We start from the raw sequence: 20,320 nt of genomic DNA on the forward strand, positions 1-20,320 counted from the left end.
GCATATTTGTTCCATTTGTATTTTATAATATGATACTAATATGTGACATATTACATATGCTAATTTTATATCTCTTGTATGATGCAACCCCCTTAAAATTAGTTTCAAAATTAAGTCTTCAAAAGTCGCACGATATGCGAGTACATACGATATAAAATTTATTTCATCACTTTCACTGCCACTTGAATGGCAATAACCTGTACTGTAACATAAACACTCAGTGATCAGCAAAATCACTGATCTGACACCAAACTGTACCCAATGATGCTGGATTAGTGAGTAACTACCTATACTACATAAACCCTGGAGCCCACAAGAATCTTTTTTTATGCCAGGCCACCTTCAATAAATTTAACCCTCACAGTCCGGGCTAAATATATAAAGGCAGTCCCTGGTTAATGATGAGGGTTCTGTTCTGCCAAGCACCACTAACCAGAAATGGCCGATAATTGTGGTAATAAATGGCATTTATGACATCGCAAGTGCCAATAAACTGCTTTTTGGCGACATTAACTATTATCGGTGCCGATAAACTGCTTGCATGGGCCAATAAACCACTTACCAATGCTGACAAATTGCTTACCAACACCAAAAATCGCTTACTGTCACCAAAAAATCTGGTTAATGACGTTGTTAGACAAGTACCATAAACCCAGAATGCCATTAACGAACGCCACTGATAAGCGAGGACTGCCTGATGTTAAGCACACCGCTAGACCAGGCTAAATTTAAGGATGGCCAATTAAAAAAAAACTCATCAATGGAAAGAGAAAGATATGCATATGCACATGGTATAAAAGAATTCTAAAAAATTTTCTGTACCTTCCACGGGAAGTTGAGAGTAGATGTTTCCAACTTCTGTGTGGGGCCTCTTTACCAACTGACAGTTGTAAAAATATGCTAATTTTACAAAGTTATAAGTGTTTTTCTGATCTTTTTTTTATTTTGTAAAATTATAATTACAGCTCACATAATATCATAACAGATAAGAACTAAAATCAGTAACAAATTCTGAGTATATTTATTGTAAAATATTTATGAGAATGTCACTGGATGGGAATTTTGGACAATATTCCTCTATGACACCTCATGGCAAACTGAGCTGCCTCTCCTATATGACTAGCTATTAGAGCTGGGGTAAAAGTTGCCATGAGTCATTCATGGCCCAAGGAAGTGATCTGAGCAGTTTTCCCTCAAAATTCGTTCAAACTCTACGGCATGAAATCTTGAACATATATGTATGTTACCTAGAATCCACCCACAAGCTATAGTAAACATATATGTATGTTACCCATCCACAAGGGGTTAATAACCTTGTGCCTCAGAAATACTATACTATCAAGATTGAACTGTTAAAGAAAATGAATGCCCTTCCAATTAGAAGACCTAGAAAACCCAACAGACCATACAAAACAAAAGCAACTGAGTGCTATAAGCTATTAAAATGCATGATTGCTTTTAGCTAAATCCAGATTTTGTTTCAAAGATGTGCTTCATGCCATAAATTAATGCATCCATAAACAAAATGTAAAGGAAATAAACAAACAATTTAAAAGGACAAAAAAAAAAAAAAAAGACTCCTCCTCCTCCTCCAGAAGATGAACCCTATTCATACGGAACAAGCCCACAAGGGCTATGCCTTGAAATTCAAGCTTCCAAAGAATATGGTGTTCATTAGAAAGAAGTAAGAGAAGGTAATGGAACACACAGAAAGAGATCAGTTATTAAAAAAGAAAAAATAAATTAACAAATTAATAAATTAATAGATAAAAATGTAAGTAAACTATCCATCAATTACAATTTACTCAAATTTACAGGAATTCCGGAATAAAACTTGAGCTTCACAGAAAATATAACTTTACCTATGATACACAATCAGATAACCACTTACTACTTCCAAGAGATAAGAAATCATATGATAAAAAACGAACACATACTTACCAGCAACATTTACTTTTATACTATGGTACTGCCTCAGAATCTCATCATCCTCATGTAAGACACCAGGCATTAATGCTCTTGCCACACTCAAGGAATTAGCAAGTCGCTGAGACTCATACTTAACATCTACAGCTTCTCGTTCTGCATTGTAAAAGTCAATGCACATCTGCAGGAACAAAGCAGTTTATTGGGGGAGGGAGATAAAGATAAAGAATAACTATCCAGTTCATATATGTACCAACAACGACAAAGGTTTAGAGTCAAACATAAAATAAAGGCACACTAATTAATTCTAAAAATAAACACTCACAAATTTATTGAGGTAGAACTATTGTTATAATTAAATTACACACATCACATATTCCACACTCTGGGAACCATCTACTAACAAAAACAAAAAATGTTACACAATAATTTTATTTTTATTCTGTCTATTCACTTACAACTTCCACAACAAGAAATATATTGAATGCACATATAATTAGCAGAAAATCTTAACCCATTTTGACATGAATATTATACTTTAGTGGTTTGTCTTGGGTAACTTACATTGTTAATTGTATTTGTATCGTATTAATTTTGTAAATTATTTTTGCATAGTCACTCACTCTGAGAATTATAATAAATTTCGTCCTGTGTTAGCGGTGAATTCCTAACCGCAGATTTTCGGTATGAATGCTAAATATACCAGAAAAAAGCTATCCAGGAAATGCTGGGGATTACCCAGGATCGAACATCTATTATGAAATAGATGTCGTGCAGAATAAGGGTGAGTGATTGTTGTCACTGCCACAGGACTGCTCTGAACATCCCAATGACAAAGCCCCGGAACGTGGGCGAATCTCTTTAGCCACACCTCACCTTGTAACCGGCGACCCCAGCGCTGTCTGTACTCGTTCTCCATACTATGCGTTTTCTTCAGTCTTTTCTTGTGTGGCTTTTATTAATTTTTCTTGAAGTTGATCATGTCTTCAAGCAACAATTTCACCACCGTTATGAGTTAAGTACCCATCTTCTTGTGGGGTTTATTGTCATTGAAACTTTGTGTTGTGCATCAAGTTAGTACTTTGTGAGATGGTCATATGTCGGACAACTCCCAAGCGTTCACTTGCCTCCATATATTAATGCCAGAATTTTACCACAGCTGTGAGTCTTTCTCTCAGTCGTTGATTTTATTCATGTTCGTAATTCCCTTCAAGAAGTTCCTTTTTGGAAGCGGTTTATCTATGTCGGAGCGGTTCACAGTACCTTGTTCAGCATCTGTTTCTTGTGGGCTTCCTCACATATCTTGGTTCTTACAAGTTGTTCATAGCTGATGCAGGCTCTGGCTAGTGATTATCTCTCAGATGGTGCCTCTTTATCAGTTCTCTGATTGAGTGTAATGGATGACATGGATGATTAGTTTATTGTAGTCGGGCTTGACATGTCAGGGGCCTTCCAGTTAGCTGCCTACACTCCTCTTTCACCTGCTCTAGTTGACTATCAGCTTACTTTAAGTTCTTATATTTTTTGTATATTCAGTCCTTATTACGTGTATATGAATTTATTGGTTAACTTTGGCTGGTGCTATCAGAAAATTGTCCTAGCCTAGCCCTCTGCTCCAATCGGTGGGTTGAGCTGTTCGGAGACAAACTGGCATTGTCTTGACTCATCTCTCCCCGACCTGTGTGGCTTGGCGGGAAGGAGGGTGAGCTGGTCGAGGGAGTTCGATTTGTTGTTCATCGCCTTTCCGCCCGTTTTTGGTTATAGGAGCATCTGAAGCCCCATCCTCCTCCCTCTAATGAGGAGAGAAGGAGAAAAAATAAACAGAAGGTCTTCTTTATGCATTTGCCCCTCTGCCCGATGGATGGTTGTTGATTGGACTTGCGTTGCATTCTCTCCCTTGCCCCTCTTCCTCTCCTCTCCTCTCTCTCCAACACCTGTACAGGCTGTGCCTTCAGGGGAGGTGAGAGTTTGGCGTTGCTGAGCTAGTCTGTTGTCCTATCATACCCTAGCCTTTTGGTGATGTCGCCGAGTCTCCTGCGGCGCAGGAAGTCGATACGCCTGTGTCGATGCCCGTGGGGTTTTAGTCAGTGTATGGGGTCCCTGTCACTTGAACATAACTCGATTCCACCATTCTAAATTTGCCTCCTGACTTTTGCCAGTGGTGTGTCATCTCAGCGTGTGGACGTGGGTCTCTTCGATCGTCACCCATTGGGACTAGTCAGTTCCCAGTTGAGCGTCACCCACCCTCTGGCCTCCGTTCTGGTGTCGGCCTTTCGGCTGATGTTTCGTTAGTTCGCTCTCCTCCGGGTCGGGCCTGAACTGATCACGCTGAGGTTCAAACATTTCCTAGCTGGTTCCATCCGCCGTCCCGGTCCTCCGTTGCCTTCCTGTTACCACTCCGGTGGTTTGGTTTTCAGTAGGTTGGCCTTAGTCACACCTAGTTCTCTGGCTGTATAATAACTGGGGTAATGATTTACCGCCCTCCGCTGTAGCAAGTGATGGAGGCCTGGATCCCGGAGAAGTCTCTTGGAGCACTCTGACCAGCAGTGTACTGCTATCCTATATTTGTTAACCATTTACTTTATGACCAGCGATAGTATACTTTAAGTTGATTTTACAATTAAGGATTGCATGATCCTAAGTTAGGTCCTACTCCGTCCGAACTACTCCGGGTTCCTTAATTTAATGTGTGTGTCATGTTTTGCTCTGGTTTTATCATCCCTTGGGAATGCTCCGGCCGGGTCGACCTCGATTAATACTTGCTGCGGACTCCGGCAGTAGTTATCGCTAAGTTGATTTTAGTTGAGAGTTGCATGATCTAGGTTGAGGTCCTGCTCCGTCGAACTATCTCTCGGCACTCCTTAATTTAGTGTGTCATGTTTTGCTCTGATTTGCTCGTCCGCCGGAATGCTCGGCGTTAGAATACTAAATTAATTAGCATGCTCCGTACTGCTGCAGTTTAAGGCCCCTATCTCGCGGTTCTGCGGTGCGCCTTAAATTAGTGTGTTCATATACCTTCTCCACCTTACAGACAGTGCGTTTGTAGCAGGCCAGTTTTCTGCTGCGCACCCCTATGGGCCGTATCTGTACGCTCCGCATTCGGGCTATGCGAAAGTCGGATTGTGATCTCATGATCGGCACCGGACGATTTGAGTTTTGCTTAGCTCTGTAGGCTGTGGGGCGATCCGGTAAGCTATAGTTACTGCCTTGAGGTTACCTGGTTTGCCTCACTTGTTTCAGAAATTGCGTTTATGTTCTTGATATATTGCTTATATATATCTCTTCACCAGCGCCGATTATTAAGTCTGCTCTTCAGGCGTGTTCCACTACTTGGCCTTACAGGTTCGCCAAGCCTGGGTGGCTGGTTTGGCAGGAGCGTTCGTGCGGCGAAACCTGCGTTTCTGGATGAGGAATATCAGGTTTCTCACTTCTGTGTCCCCGGATCTCGTGGCTGTTCCATCTGCAGTCTGCGCTCCTCTCATCAAGCAGATCCGAGTGGCTTAGCCTCCCCAGGATGAAAACTTGTACGTGGTGGTGTCGGAGGAAGTAGCGGCCATAAACCTCGACCTGGAACCAATGAACACCGAACAGGACCAGGAGGCAGGTAGGGAAGTAAGTGAGGCAGTGGGGCGGGCTCCTTTCGATTCCCCTTCATCACCGCTTCTTCTTTTCAGACTTTCAAAATCTTCTTACTTGGAGGACAAGCAATCTCGCTGTCCCCCCAAGTTGAAGAAGTCTTGAAAGCGAAGGGCTATAAGTCAGCGACCTCCCACTTAAAGCAGCCTTTCCTCCGGTGAAGCCACGGGATACTAGTCGGTGAAGCTACAAACAGGCCCTCCCTCTGCTGAGGCGGAAGGTTCGAGGGCAGCTAAGGCTGGCCGCCTCGTAACTGCTGATCTGGAGAATTTTGCGGTGTGCTTCTTAAGAAGTTTACCTCGGAGGTGGATGCTAAGCAACAAGCTACGGAGGTTTGCAGAGCCAGGAAGTATGCTCTCCGGGTTCATGCGCTCGACCAGTTCCAGCGTTACACTACCGATTCGGTTCCTCAGCCTCCTCCATTGACAAGGGAAATCCTGGCGTTTGGCCCTTCGTATCGGCTTTGAGATGCCCTGTGATCGGGGTCTGGCACCGCGCGGGCTTTAGGAGCTGGAATTCTTTCATACTGACCTGCCCCTGCGGAAAAACATGGGTTGAGCGGATGAAGCTTGGAGTGCGGACGGATAAGGTCCCGAAGAGAGACAGTTATCTTCCCAAGGGGACCGAAGCATTTACTGCTGCGCACATTTAATGAGTGGCAGGCGGAGAGCACGGTTGACCCCCTTCAGGCAAATTCACGATAGTGCAGATTGGGATAAAATCCCAACCCTTGCATGACTAGGTGTGGCTCTTAAGGCCATGGCATGCACGGAGGTAAGCCATTCGCCTCAGCTCCGGAGACAGATCCCACCTCTCTGATCCACCACGGAGGCGGCCTTGTGAATTCTGGAAAGGATGCCCCTGCCACTTTTACATCAGATGCTTCGACCCAGATTGTGCATCCACCTTATTCAGTGAGCAGCTTTAAACTGCCAGAAGCCACTCCTGAAAGCAGAGTTTGAGGCTAGGTGTTGGCTGGGTCAATCACCTGAACTCCTGTGCCTGGCGAATCCACGGCAGTAATGTACTCCGAGGAGCCACTCTTCCAGGTCCTGACGAAGTCTCTGTTAGCAGGATTTCAGTCAGACCTGTTTGACTTCATGGTAGCGCGGATGAACTGCCATAAATACCGTATTTGATGGCTTATAAGACGCATGTCTGCATAGGACGCACCCCCATTTCAGCAGGACATTGAGGGAAAAAAAAATAAGGTTTCCTAGCCTATGCTCATATATGAATTTGGTAAGTAAAAACTGTAGTATTAGGTTATCATATGCATATTGTTTCTTACCAACAGAATCAGCAAAAACATTAATAAAGTTATTTACCATATTTATATTTAATAAAATATGTATTATACAATCAGTCATTTACTACGATCGAATGTTTAGATCTCTTTATAACACTTCTACTCATAGGTTTACAATAGGTGCAACACATTCATTTGTGAACATTGTTTCTTACCGGCAGAATCAACAAAAACATTAATAAAGATGTTTCAGTAATATATGTTATATATATCATTATATATTATAAAGTATTAAATCAGGGCTAAAATCCAATAAATAATAATGTTTCTATGTAGCGGCTCAGGAGTCTGCGTGAGCAACTGAACAAAGCCGTGTTATTCTTAAAAGAGAATGCTGGCATGTGTTTACCAGTATCAACTCCAACGAAGCCTTGTTATTATGCCACAAAAGAGAATGGTAGCAGGGTATCAACTACCAACTGGGCGAAGCCTTGTTATCCGTAAAGCTCTCAAGATAATCACCAATAGGTGGCAGCACGTACTGTAAGTCTGTAAATGTAAGTCACGGCGATCCGCTGTAGACGACGATAATGATATTAACACATTGTAATGAAAATATCGATAATAACAACGGAGATATTGATTATAATACTAACAGTAGTAATTCACGGTGATGGTGTGATAATGATAAATAGTATAATAAACTTTGTTGTTTTGTAGGTTATTAGGATAACTTGCAGATATTATGCTGAGCTACAACATCATTGGCGTTTCATGTATAATTTCGGCCAAAATTCTTAAATTTTGAGCCACACCGGTATGTACATAGGGCCTTGGGGATTTTAGGTTTTTTTGTTAAAGAGTCGTCTTATACGCCGTCAAATACGGTACATCTTCGCTGACGCTACCATAGACCTTGAGCTAACAAGCTCATGAAAAGCTCCTCTGGGGGGCTATTCTTCCCGAAGGAGAGGTCAGCAATGTCTGGCTGAGGCAGCAGGGCTAATCAAAGTCTCTTGCTCCCGCTGAGGTATTCACTGCTTTGAGAAGCCCCGAGTCCGCCGGGCCCCAAAACAGGCCAGGAAAGAGATACAGGAGGCACAGAAGACAACACCAACAAGCCATTGTCCAAGCTGTACCTGTCTCGTCAGTTGGCCAGCCTTCTACCTCGAAGGCCCAGCCTCAACAGTTCGTGCTGGTGCAGCCAGCTCAGCACCTCTCCCTTGCGCGCCTACCTTCGTGGCGCTCCTGTATATAACCCCTCTATGAGGGCCAGGGCTCGTTGAGGCCTTAACAGGAGCGCAAGGGGGAGTAGAGCAAGGGCCTCCTTCAGAGGCAAGGCTGCCTTGCGATCCCTCTCCCGGGGGAGAGAAGGCCGAGGTAGAGGAGACAAGCCTGCACCTTCCCAGTGAGACCAATCAGGTGGGCGGCAGACTTCACCCATTCAGGGACCAGTGGACCTTCAGTCAAATGAGCCCACAGTATAGTCCCAAGGTTTTGGGGTGGAGTTGGATCAAGGGCCCTCCCCTCTGATCAGATTTTATCAACCCGTCTTCCAAAGCTCTGCAGGTTTGCTTGGCGGAATTACTCCAAAAGGGGCCATAAGAAAGTGGGAACCTGAAATTTCCAGGCAGGCTGTTCAGTGTTCCCAAGAAAGACTCAGTCAACAAAGGGTAATCTTGGATCTGTCGCATCTCAATCTTTATATGCAATGCGACAAATTTCACGCTCTTACAATCGCGCAGGTGTGGACTCTACTTCCTGCGTGGAGCCGTCGCACCTCTATAGATCTTTCAGGCATATTACTCACGTCCCGATTACGCGGAACTTCTCCTCCCTTCTAGGTTTCGAACTGGAAACAAGCCTGCGTTCAGGGTCATGCCATTCGGGCTCAACATAGCACCCAGAATTTTCCGCGAAGCGGCGGACGGTGAGTGCAGCAGTTGCGGTCGGGGATATAAGCTGGCGCATACGCAGGCGATTTGAATAATTGAAATAGCGCCCGGGGAATGCGGAGAAACTCTGGCCATGAAGTGATCAGTTTCCTGGAATCTAGGCTTTCAGATAAACAGAGGCGAAGTCTCGCCCTAACTCGGAGCCTGGATTTCAGTGGCACAGAGTATCCAGTGGGATCTGGTCTCACTAAGCTGTCTATTCCAGCCAGCCAAGCGGAGAGAAGAAATAGCCACAGCCTCAGTAGAGTCCTCAAGGCAAGAACCTCTACTTGGGAACACTCAAGAAAGAATCCTGGGTTCTCTTCAGTTCGCATCTGTAAACAGACCTGCTCCTAAAAGCAAAACTGAAAGACATAAACAGGTGTGGCGGAGGCAGGCCAATGTCAGAAACAGGGACAAGGTGTCTTTAATTCCTCGGTCTTTGAGGAAGGAGCTCGGCCGTGGTCCACAGTCAAGGGTCTTCGAGTCAGTTCCCTTCAATTCCCTTCCCCAGCTCTAATCACACAGACCTTCGTTAAGCGGCTGGGAGGCGTCTCACAAAAAGAAAAGGTACAGGGTACATGGTCCCACACTGTTCCGTCAGTTCCACATAAATATTTTGGAAACCCAATGGCAGTGTTCCTAACTCTGAAAAAACTTTGCCCCACCAGCAGATTCATATCAGGCTGGTGCTGGACAAGCGCCAGCCAATCCTCCCGTGATGGGGCGGGATAAGCCAAGTGATGATAGCCATTTTCCTGGCGGAGAGCCGCGGCTGGCACCTGTCGCTACCCATCTGGCGAAGTCGAGATGTCATTGCAGACTCCTGTCGGGCAACTCCACTGGAGTCAGAATGGTCCCTGGGCGTAGCTACTTTCAGATGGATATGCCGTCAGGTTCGGGCCTTCAGGTGGACTTGTTTTGCCACGGAGAGCAATCTCACAAACTCCTTGTTATGTTGCTCCCAACCTGGATCTCGGCTCCACGCTACGGGCGCAATGTCAGTGGACTGGAACAAATAGCAGAAAAATCTATCTATTCCGCCAATAAACCTGCTGATGAAGGTGTTGCACAAGCTCAGGTCATTCAAGGTCAAGTGGCCTGGTAGCTCCCCAACTGGCGAGCAATTGGTTCCCTCTTCTTCTGGAGCTCAAACTACGGTGTCATCAAATACCCAAGCCACAGCTGACTCAAGTAGTGCAAACATGGACTGTGTCAGCTTCCTCAAGAATTCTGAATGACCTGGCTTTATGGACTTTATGAAATTCGCCGCTCAGAGAGGTGCGGATACTGATCCCGTTAATATATTTGGAATCAGATAAGAGATTCTACCCTCCAGACAGTACGATTCAGCAGTTAAAGTTAGCATCTTTTTTGAGAGGAATCTGAAGCTCAAAGTCATGACCACCAATTTGGCAATATCATTCTTTGAGTCACTGTTTGAAAAAGGTCTGGCTCCGGCCACCATTACCACAGCGAAATCACCTTTGAAAAAGGTGTTTTTGCATGGCTTCAAGATTGATTTAACAGATTCATATTTTTCATCCATTCCCCGAGCATGCGCTCATTTGAGACCAGCGACCCATCCACATACGGTTTCCTGGTTTCTTAACGATGTTCTAAAATTAGCCTCAGAAACTAATAACGATCAATGTTCTTATTTGAATCTGTTAAGGAAGACGTTGTTCCTAATTAGTCTAGCTTCAGGTGCCAGAATATCAGAACTGTCTGCTCTCTCTGGGGGTGCAGATATGTAAGATTTTCTCGAATCAGGAGAAGTTCTGCTTTCCCAGATCAAAGGTTCTTAGCAAAAATGAAGACCCTCAGGATAGGTGGTCCCCCTGGAAGGTTGTTCCTCTTCCACAAGACCTGTCTTTGCTTGATTGCTAACTTGGGGCCTATTTACGGAGAACTTCTCTCAGTGTTTGTCTGGTCCTCTTTTTATCAGGAAAAAAGGAGAATCTTTTTCTTTAAAGGCTATCAGACAACAAATTCTATACTTCGTGCAGCATGCTAATCGATTCAGTCCCTAAGGTTCATGATATCCAAGCAGTGGCTACCTCCACTAATTATTTTCATACTATGAATTTTGATGGCTTAAGAGAGTATACAGGCAAATCTCCATCAGTGTTCAAACGCCACTATCTAGAAATCACTGGAAGCTCTGAAGTTCCCTCTCACGGTGGCTGTAGGAGCATTGTCCCTCCCACCTTAAAATTAACCTTTAATCCTATCCTCTCCCCCCCTTACCTGCCTCATTTACTTGCCTGCCATTTTCTCCTGGTTAGACATGCTTCACAGCCTGGCTCCTCATATTATGATGTGTACAATTTGCGGTGTTAGTTTTTAAGTTTGTGGCATGTTATGTTTACTGTAACTTAGTTTTAAGCGAATTACCTTTATAAATTTTCTGTCGTTTATTTGGATTTTAGTACCTTCCCATTATAAGTATTTATGTGCATAGTTGTTTCTCATGTCCTTTACTGTGATATTAATTGTATCCTAGTTATAACTCAGTTTATCTGTTCTATACCTTTAATTATTTAATCATGTTTGAGGGATAATTAAAACTATTTTCAGTAATAGTGTTTTTATACATGTCCACTAACTGTTAAGCTCCTTTTTAGACTTTCCATAAAAGCAGTATGATTCTCTGTCATGATTTCACCCGGCTGACACAGGGACCCGAGCTCAGAAAGGGATTTTGACAAGGAAAAGTCTAACAGGCCCCTGTGTCCTGATGACCCTCCCAGGATCTAGATTTCCCCCTCCCCAGTAGGCACCAAGCTTGTGAGAGGTGCCCCCCCAGCCTGGAATGAGTACCAGATGGCGCTGGGGTCGTGGGTTGGCAGGCAGGTGAGTGCGGGCGTTAGATCGGCTCCTGCGTTCGGGGTTTTGTCATTGGGATGTCTACAGAGTGCAGTTCTGTGGCAGTGACAGCAATCACTCACCCTTGTCTATACCGGCGTCCTATTTCATAATAGATGTTGATCTGAAATTAGTAACCCAGCATTTCCTGATAGCTTTTTTTCTCTGGTATATTTAGCAAATATCTATACCTAAATTCGTGCTTAATAGGAAATTTCACGGGTGACACAGGGCCTCCTCAGAAACAGATTTTACTTTGTCAATCCCTTTTCTATCTTTAGATTTGTTACCTGATGGTTGCAACCCCCCTGTGTACCCTCATTTGAAAGAGGCTGTTACCTATACTACATAAACTCATAGGGTTTGGTTATATTTCCTGCTTGGAAGATGAGATTTGTCCTTAAGGGATCTGATGGTATAACTTTACAAGATTGCACCTGAGAAAGATTTCATAATCTAGCAGTGTACAGCTTGGGAAGGAGTGACTGAATCAGGTTATTGTAACTGTGTTTGTCATTTGGAGAGGAAAAGGAATATTATACAGATTGTACAGTTTCAGACTGGTCCCTGAAGCATGTACAGTACCTATTTATTGTAATGTGTTAATACTGTACAGAGATACCTAGATTAATCTTTTTGTCAAACCCAGGAAGCATATTAAAAAAAAAAAAAAAAAAAAAAAAAAATTATTTGGATACTTACCTACCATTAAAGTTACCTTATATTTTTGTGCCATTATGTGCAATCAGCATTCAAAATGAAACAAAATAACACTTGGCTAACCTGCTAGGGCTGTCTCTGTAATCACCTGTTTCCCAGCAGGTGGCACTGGAATGTTTACAATCTTGTCGGAATTCTGCATGACCACCACTACAACGTGGGAAAGGTGGGCAGGTTTCCACAGTAGTATCCAAATAATTAATTTTATCATAAAAATGTTCATTATTTGGAACGAATCTTACCTACTGTTAAAGTTAGCTGACTACCACATTAAATGAGGATGGTGGGTTAGTGCAGCCAGAGGTACAATCATTCAGCCAAGCGAACTAAAAGCTTTTTAACGAGGGGAATAAAGCTTTTCAACATTCCTGCCTCATGTGTGATCCTTACTGGCAAGCACTGTCACCAAATGTTGGAACCACAACAGGGTGTAAGGCCCCCATAGTGAGACTTGTCAGAGGATCCTTACAGGGAAAATAGGGCTATCTCATAGAGTACTAGTGACTCCAGTGCCTGAGTCGAAAGCCCATACCCAACAGTTCAAAACTATAGACGACTACCACCTTCATATAAGATGTGCTTTTATACATCAATGTGCACTTTCATGCTCCCAAAATTCAATAGTGGGACTTCCTAACAATTAACAATGAGATAGAAAGCAAGGTTATTATCATATATTTGGCTCAGGAGAAGGCGTCCGCGCCGCAACGACAGGACTAAGGGCTTTACACCTCATATTAAATTTGAACACTTCGCAAATCATATAAGGCAAAAACAGTTACATCTTCCCTGAACTGCATGACAACTTTCTCTAGTGAAAGGTTTTACAGGAAATAAAGACATACTTATGGTATGGAAGCCATGGGGATTATTTTAAAAAATGGTAAAAGCTCAGAAATCAACTCTGTGAGCAATGACTCAAGCATTCTTGGACGCAGGAATGTTTGGTCTCCTAACATCACAGATAAATTCTTAACTCCTCCTCTTAAAGGTTTATGTCAGTCCAGGTAAACCCTTCTTCATTGCCTACCAAAGCAGTTATAATTAGGCGCTGTCACAAATCTGGGAAGAGCTTTCACTTCTATCTTTTTTCTAAGCAATGAAAGAAAAGACAGAGGTTGCCACTAGAACAAAGCCCACATACAAGCACGGGCTTAAAGCTCATTAATACACTTTGCCACAGCAAGAGCCAAAAGAAAGGTTCTTCAAAGCTCTTATCAAAAGGCTCAAACTGAGGTTATGTTAAAATCTGAAGGACTACATCTAAATTTCCTCGTAAACCATGATAAGAGTTGAAATTTCCAGCACAAAAGATTGAAAACTTCTTCAAAACTTAAATTGTGAGCAATATTCCAGTTAGCATGATGCAGACCTGAATACAACGTAAAGTGCTATGACAGAAAACTGCTTTGTGTACCTGAAACACTGGTAGAACTTGAATCAGGATATCTAGTGGAATGGGTGTTGGATATCACTGGACAAGCACCAAAATCAATATACTGACCACTGTTATTGATACACAAGTCTTACAGTGGAGGGCCTTCTAGACTTAAGGATTGCTTCCTTGGCCACTCTAGAAATGCCCTTAGCTCGTAACAGACAACTGACAATTTCCATATGGTCAGATGAAGCATGTGGAGGTTTGATGGAATCTTCTCAAATAAGACCGTCTGAAAAGATCTTTCCTGAACGGAAGAAGATGAGGAACATCTAACACCAGGAAAGGAAGTTAGGGACACCATTCCCTTTCGGGCCATCAACGAGCTATCAGAATTATCCTTGTGTTCTGCAAAGCTTGCAACTTGTTGAGTATTTCCTCACAGCAAACAGAGGAAATGCATCAAGGTCTAGATCAGGGGTGTCAAACTCAAATCCTTTCGAGGGCCAATTATGCACTTGGTTATGGTCTGGAGGGCCATCAAAGATTTGGTAATTACTTGTTGGCAAGACTGAAGATTACAACTTATTTTGCTGCTCATCCTGGTTTACCAGGAATACGCACATACGGAACTCGTACGTTAAATTTTTCTCAGTTCTAACAGTTATAGTAGCTCGAGTTGAAAAATCTCTTGGCAACTCGCGGGCCACGTAAGACCATCCCGTGGGCCTTGAGTTTGACACCCCTGGTCTAGATTCAACCATTCTTAAAGGCATCAACTGAGGCATCACCTACCCATGCCTGAGGATCCTGGCATGGAGGGGAGTAAACTGGGAGTGTACTGTAGTGTTTTGGGCTGTCGCAAACAGACTGGTGTTTGGGTCTCCCCAAAGGTTCCACAACTTCTAGCAAACCTGAGGAGGAGGAGACCATCTGACTGAAGACCTTCCCCTTTTCTGCTGAGTTGGTCTCCAATAACATTTCCCCATAGGACAAAACAAGGTAAAGGAATGATGCTGCTGGACTTCTGTTCAAAGAAGAAGGAAGTTTCTTTGCTAGCCTGAAGAAATTTCTTGATCTGCGTCTCCTTGTCGTCTTATGTAAGAATCAAGAGGTTGAAATGTCAGAAAAGACTGCGATCGTATTGGTTCTCACTATATGTTCTGCTTGCATAAGACCATTTCCTAAATGCCAGGTGCTGTAGTCCAACTCCCTGACATCAAATGTGTCTCAAAATGGCCACCCTTCTGCCTCCAAGCCATCTGAGGACAGTGTCAAGGTTCTGGAGGTCTAGAGGCTAACCCATTAAAATTCTCAAAAGTGGCAGAAAACTGTTTATCCATCTCTGTTGTAAAACTCCCAAAAAGTGAGAGCTAATCTTCCTATCCCTGATAAACAATTGACTGGATCAAAAAAGCATAGATTAGTCAACACTGAACAAAATGCCCAGCCCTGTGCCTATACATGAAACATAATTCTTCACCCTCACGGCCGTCAGAAACAAATCGGTGAGAACGAACCAGTCATCCGTATTTGAGAGAACTCTGATACCAAGCAGATTACCCCATCCTGCTAAAAATCCAACGCACAAGAGAACACTTGTGGTGCTGTACTTGGACCAAAACACAGAGCTTAGAACCGGAAGACTTTCCCTTAGATGAAAAAGTGTCAATAATTCTCCCTCTGAAGGTGTACCGGAATGTGGAAGTAAGAGTCCTACATGTCAACAGAACTCATCCTTTGCCCTTCTGAAAGGCAGCTAGAACCAAACTGAATGACTCATCAAAAAGGGAGTAAAATGAATAAACTTGTGGAAATATACATATCTAGCCTCCAGTTCCCTTTTGAGGTCTTGGGAACAAGAAAAAATGATGATAAAACCTAGGGTGACTAGAATAAAAATGGCTTGATGGCCTCATTGCATAACAACTGTCCAATCTACCCCTCCCAATTCAGAACTTCTCTGTGTGAAGAGTATGGAGAATAAGATATCACTTATAGGGTTAAAAAATATAACAAAAGGTACAAAGTATCCTTCCCTGAGAGCCACCACTGCGAAAGGTTCTTCTTGAAGCTCTTCCAAACACTTCAGAAACTCTGTACATGGCCTTCTGAGGATCCATACAGCCTACCTGAACTGGAAGTTCAAAACATTAGTTATGGTTACATGCATTTTTTTTTTTTTACTTAGAATGTGAGCCAGATCACTACTGAAGGAGAATTTGAGTCATTTGGGAAATTCTACACGGAACTTACATGCAAAAAGGTTGCAGGGGCAAGAACCTAGAGGGAAGAATTCAAAGGTAGTGCTAAGAATTTTCTATTCTCTTGATTCCAGACATCTTAGGTGATGGCCTTAAACACCTAGGGGGTTAAGGAGACAATGATGGGACGCTGTCAAAAACAGCTACAAATGGTTGAGCAGGACTACTTTATAAGACATAAACACAACTGTTTCCGTTACTTTACAACTGAGTTGTGAAAGGAATAAGATATTCCTCCCATTAGCCTTGGCAGCAGGTCTATCAAGGAGAGGTTAAAACTCTGCCTCATCAAGAAATGCTGCCCCTTCAGGACTAATATTTCTAAGTATTATCATCAATATTGCTTATATGTATCTACATATGTACATACATATCTACATATGCATGCATAAGCATTTAATATACTGTATACTGTACACACACATACATAAAAAAAAAAATATATATATATATATATATATATATATATATATATATATATATATATATATATATATATATATATATATATATATATATATATATATATATATATATATATATATATATATATATATATATATATATATATATATATATATATATATATATAAATATATATATATATATATATATATATATATATATATATATATATTATATATATATATATATATATATATATATATATATATATATATATATATATATATATATATATATATATATATATGATGATTATAATCACTTTTGTACGTGATTCATTTATCACACATTACCACAGGTGAAAAATAAGCAACGGGGTGTAAGTCCTGGCCGGTTTTGAGTTTATTTCCAAGCCACTAACGAAGGACTGATACGGTACAGAGTATTAGAAGTCACAAATATATATACCACAGGAACAGTACTGACAAACATACATAACCATTAGAGACTACATCCACCCACAGGATGGTGTCAAGGTAGGAGTGGCCTTCAAAACTCATTTGGCTAAAAAAAATCACAATATACTCTCAGGGGACAATACTGATAAACATACCGACCACAGGCGACAACAGATCCACACCTGACAGGTGTCAGGGAGGTGGAGTTTAGAAAAGTCATAAGTACTGCTGCCCCCGTACTGTGTTTACAACTGCTCCCGTACTGTGTTTACAAATATGATACTCTTATTTTCATAAATCTCTAGGCCTGTAAGAGCCCAACGCTGCCTCTTCCAAACACGTGTGTGTTCGTGTGTTCGTCAATCGTCATCTATCGGAGTGGACAGGACAAAGCAAGCGTCTCGTTTTCTTTCTCAACAGGAACGCGATTTCAACCATACAATATTTCTGTCTGTTTCTCCCTAAGCACTGTTGTCTTGATGTATGTACAATCACCACTACTTGCATTGCCATGCAAGCATTCTAATCATGTAATCATAATGTTCCAGCGAATCTTCTGTATCAAACTGTATGTATGTTTCTGTTTGGGAAGACGCCAAACGTCTCTCCATTTCACATATGTTATGCTACTGCATTGTATTCATTAATCTGTCTTGAATCTCATGCAATTGGCCATATGTAGAATTTCCTGGCCTTTCCATTGATATAAGTTTCATCACTGTATGTTAATCATGTCTATCAACATCGCCATCTGTTTGTCTGCCGACAAACACAGATATCTGAACCTTTTATCTCTGTTTTACCTGTCTGTGTGTAGACACTACATTACCGCTCGCACGTGTCAATAACATCTTCGAAGATTCTGTACATTTATCTCAGTAAGGAACAACCAATAAACCAGTAAACACCCAGCCAGTATGTTGCTCAATCCACAGTCCTTACACTGGTGACCCCGGAGTGACCCAAAGGACCCAGCTGACCCAAGATGACGACCCACGCGCCAACAGACCATTCGCCGCCTCGCTGCTTCCCGCCATTCCTGAGTTCTCAGTAGAAGTCCAACCCTCCGAGATGACCCACCCCACCACCGGAGCCCTGGATGCCTCCTCCAGGAAACCTGAAGCCGCCCCCGCACTCGTACTGGACGAGCTGACCAATGAAGGACCAGCCACGTCATCCTTCAGCCGCTGCCGCCCCTCTCAAGCTGGCTACCAAGGATCAGCCGCCGTCATCCTTCAGCCCTCGAGCTGGCCACCGAAGGATCATCCGACATCACCCTTCAACCCGCTCCCGTCCTCCTCAAGCTCCTGCTGGCCGGCGCCGCCCTTCAACCTCCTACCCGTCCCTGCCCAAGCCCTTCAAGCCAACTACAATTGTCACCAAGACAATTTCCGCATCAATGCCTCGGTTGGGGGGGGGGACATTGTAAGAGCCCGTCGCCCAAACGCCGCCTCTTCCAAACAATCAGACGTTACCCACGTCTTGGGGGAGAGTATTTGTAAGAGCCCAACGCTGCCTCTTCCAAACACGTGTGTGTTCGTATGTTCGTCAATCGTCATCTATCGGAGTGGACAGGACAAGTCTTAGGGGGGAGTATCTGTAAAGTCACCTACTGAGCCGTCAGCGGAGTCTCCATCGAACATGTCATTCGCTAAGTCTCTGCTGAGCAAGTTTTCTATGGTGGCGTCCCATTTTCTTTGCCTATACAATTGGTCATGCCTAACGTGCCAGGTCACGCGATTTCAATCATTTAAACTATGTATGTATTTGTTCACCTGTTGTCAATTGTGTATATCTTGTATTTCTTCGTTCACAGGCATCAAGATTATATCCATATTGGAATTCTGTCTGTTTTTATATTGTAAAGTGTACTTGCTCACTGAATATTATTGTTAATTATTATCGACCTCAGGTCACACACAATCTCATTGTCTTTCGTGGCACGGTGCCAGTCTGCCGCTATATAAACTGCCTGGATCTTGAATAAAGCAGCAGTTCTCTTTTACCTGCTCGTTTTTTTGCACCTCTTACAGTGGTGACCCCGGAGTCCTGGAGCCATTAGCGGACCCATACGGCGACTCAGTCTTGGCTCCAGGAACTCACTCACGCCCTTAGCGGACTAACGACGGCGCTGTAACCAGTGTTTGGGCGTGCTGACTCTCGTCGGCAAAATCACCAGCGTCATTTACGAACACACACGTGTTTGGAAGAGGCAGCGTCGGGCTCTTACAGGCCTACCTAAAATTTAAACAATTTACACATTTCTTTTGATATTAAAGGATCAAGTTTATACATCCCTTGACTGATATTCATATTATGGCTGTAACTTTCTTTTATAAAGCTATATTCAATGATATTTCTTTCCAGTGTGTTATTAGAATATACAATCCTTTTTGCCCCTTCCCAATTGATAGCATGATTGTTCTTTTAACATGTACAAAAATACCACTGTTCCCTTGCTCATATCTCACACACTGCTTATGCTGTTCTATTCTCTTTTCCAGTGCTTTACCAGTTTGGCCAATATAAAAGTTGTCACAAGACTTACAAGGGGAGCACATGGGCTATACTGGAGATAAGTTAACGAACTTTGTAGAAGAGAAGGTAGCAGCGGCTAAGAAAGAACGTGATGATAGAAGAGATCATGAAGAACAAGCCCAGGAGCAAGAAGAAAAGAAAGGGAAAAAAGAAAAAAAGAAAGGAAAACGAGAGCATGAGCTAGTGATGGAAAGGCTGAGACATGCTAATGCATAAACGCTGGCCCAGCAACCAGCCAACGCCCAAGCTCCTTAACACGGGCCAATCCACACTGCCATCTCCACTATCACCTCGTTCATGCCATCATGGGAAGAAGCGGATCCCACAAAATGGGTAGACGAAGTGGTCATCTTCAACCTGTACAACGTGACAACCCCTGAGAGGGTCATAATCTTAGCAAAATATATGAAGGGAAAAGGAAAGGAAGCCTTCCAAGCCCTGGGAGGAGCTCAGAAGGGAGACCTCGAGGCAGTCCAGAGAGCTTTGGCTACGGCTTACAAGTTCAGCCCCGAAAATTGGCTCCAGCAGTGGCGCAGCATTCACGAAGCTGCTGGTCAATCATGGGCCGACTGGTCCTTTAAGAAGGCCCGAACGTTTACCAGCTGGCTTGAATCCCTGCATTGTGTAGAGTTTGAAGACCTCAAGAACTGCATGATGATTGAGGACTTCAGGACCTACATCCTCAGAGAATTAGCCCTTACATTATGGAGAAGAAGTCAGTCACAATCCAGAACTACTGCCAGATAGCTGATACCTTTGAGCTCCAACACCCCTATTTGAACTCACATAATATAGCTCCCTCTAAGCCCTTTGTCTTCCACTCCATCGGTCAGGCCCAAGCAGAATCACTCTCCATGCACTTAATGGAGCAAGATTGGCCATGCTGAAGCTCAGTGCCAAACTAAAAGGGCCACCCTGACTAATGGGCCCTCCAACCAGAACCC

At 43.0% G+C, this 20,320-nt stretch overlaps 1 protein-coding gene across 4 annotated transcripts in view; it reads right to left on the reverse strand.

The window, feature by feature from the left end:
* Positions 1-20,320, reverse strand: part of LOC136847442 (uncharacterized) — a 210,378-nt gene that overhangs the window by 15,678 nt on the left and 174,380 nt on the right. For all 4 annotated transcript variants that reach the window (XM_067119143.1, XM_067119139.1, XM_067119141.1 and 1 more), the window contains exon 7: positions 1,942-2,107. In XM_067119143.1, the coding sequence (XP_066975244.1) occupies positions 1,942-2,107 (166 nt within the window). The remainder of the gene's footprint in view (positions 1-1,941; positions 2,108-20,320) is intronic.

Source organism: Macrobrachium rosenbergii, chromosome 16 (assembly GCF_040412425.1).
Source record: "Macrobrachium rosenbergii isolate ZJJX-2024 chromosome 16, ASM4041242v1, whole genome shotgun sequence".
NCBI classification, from domain to species: Eukaryota; Metazoa; Arthropoda; class Malacostraca; order Decapoda; family Palaemonidae; genus Macrobrachium; species Macrobrachium rosenbergii.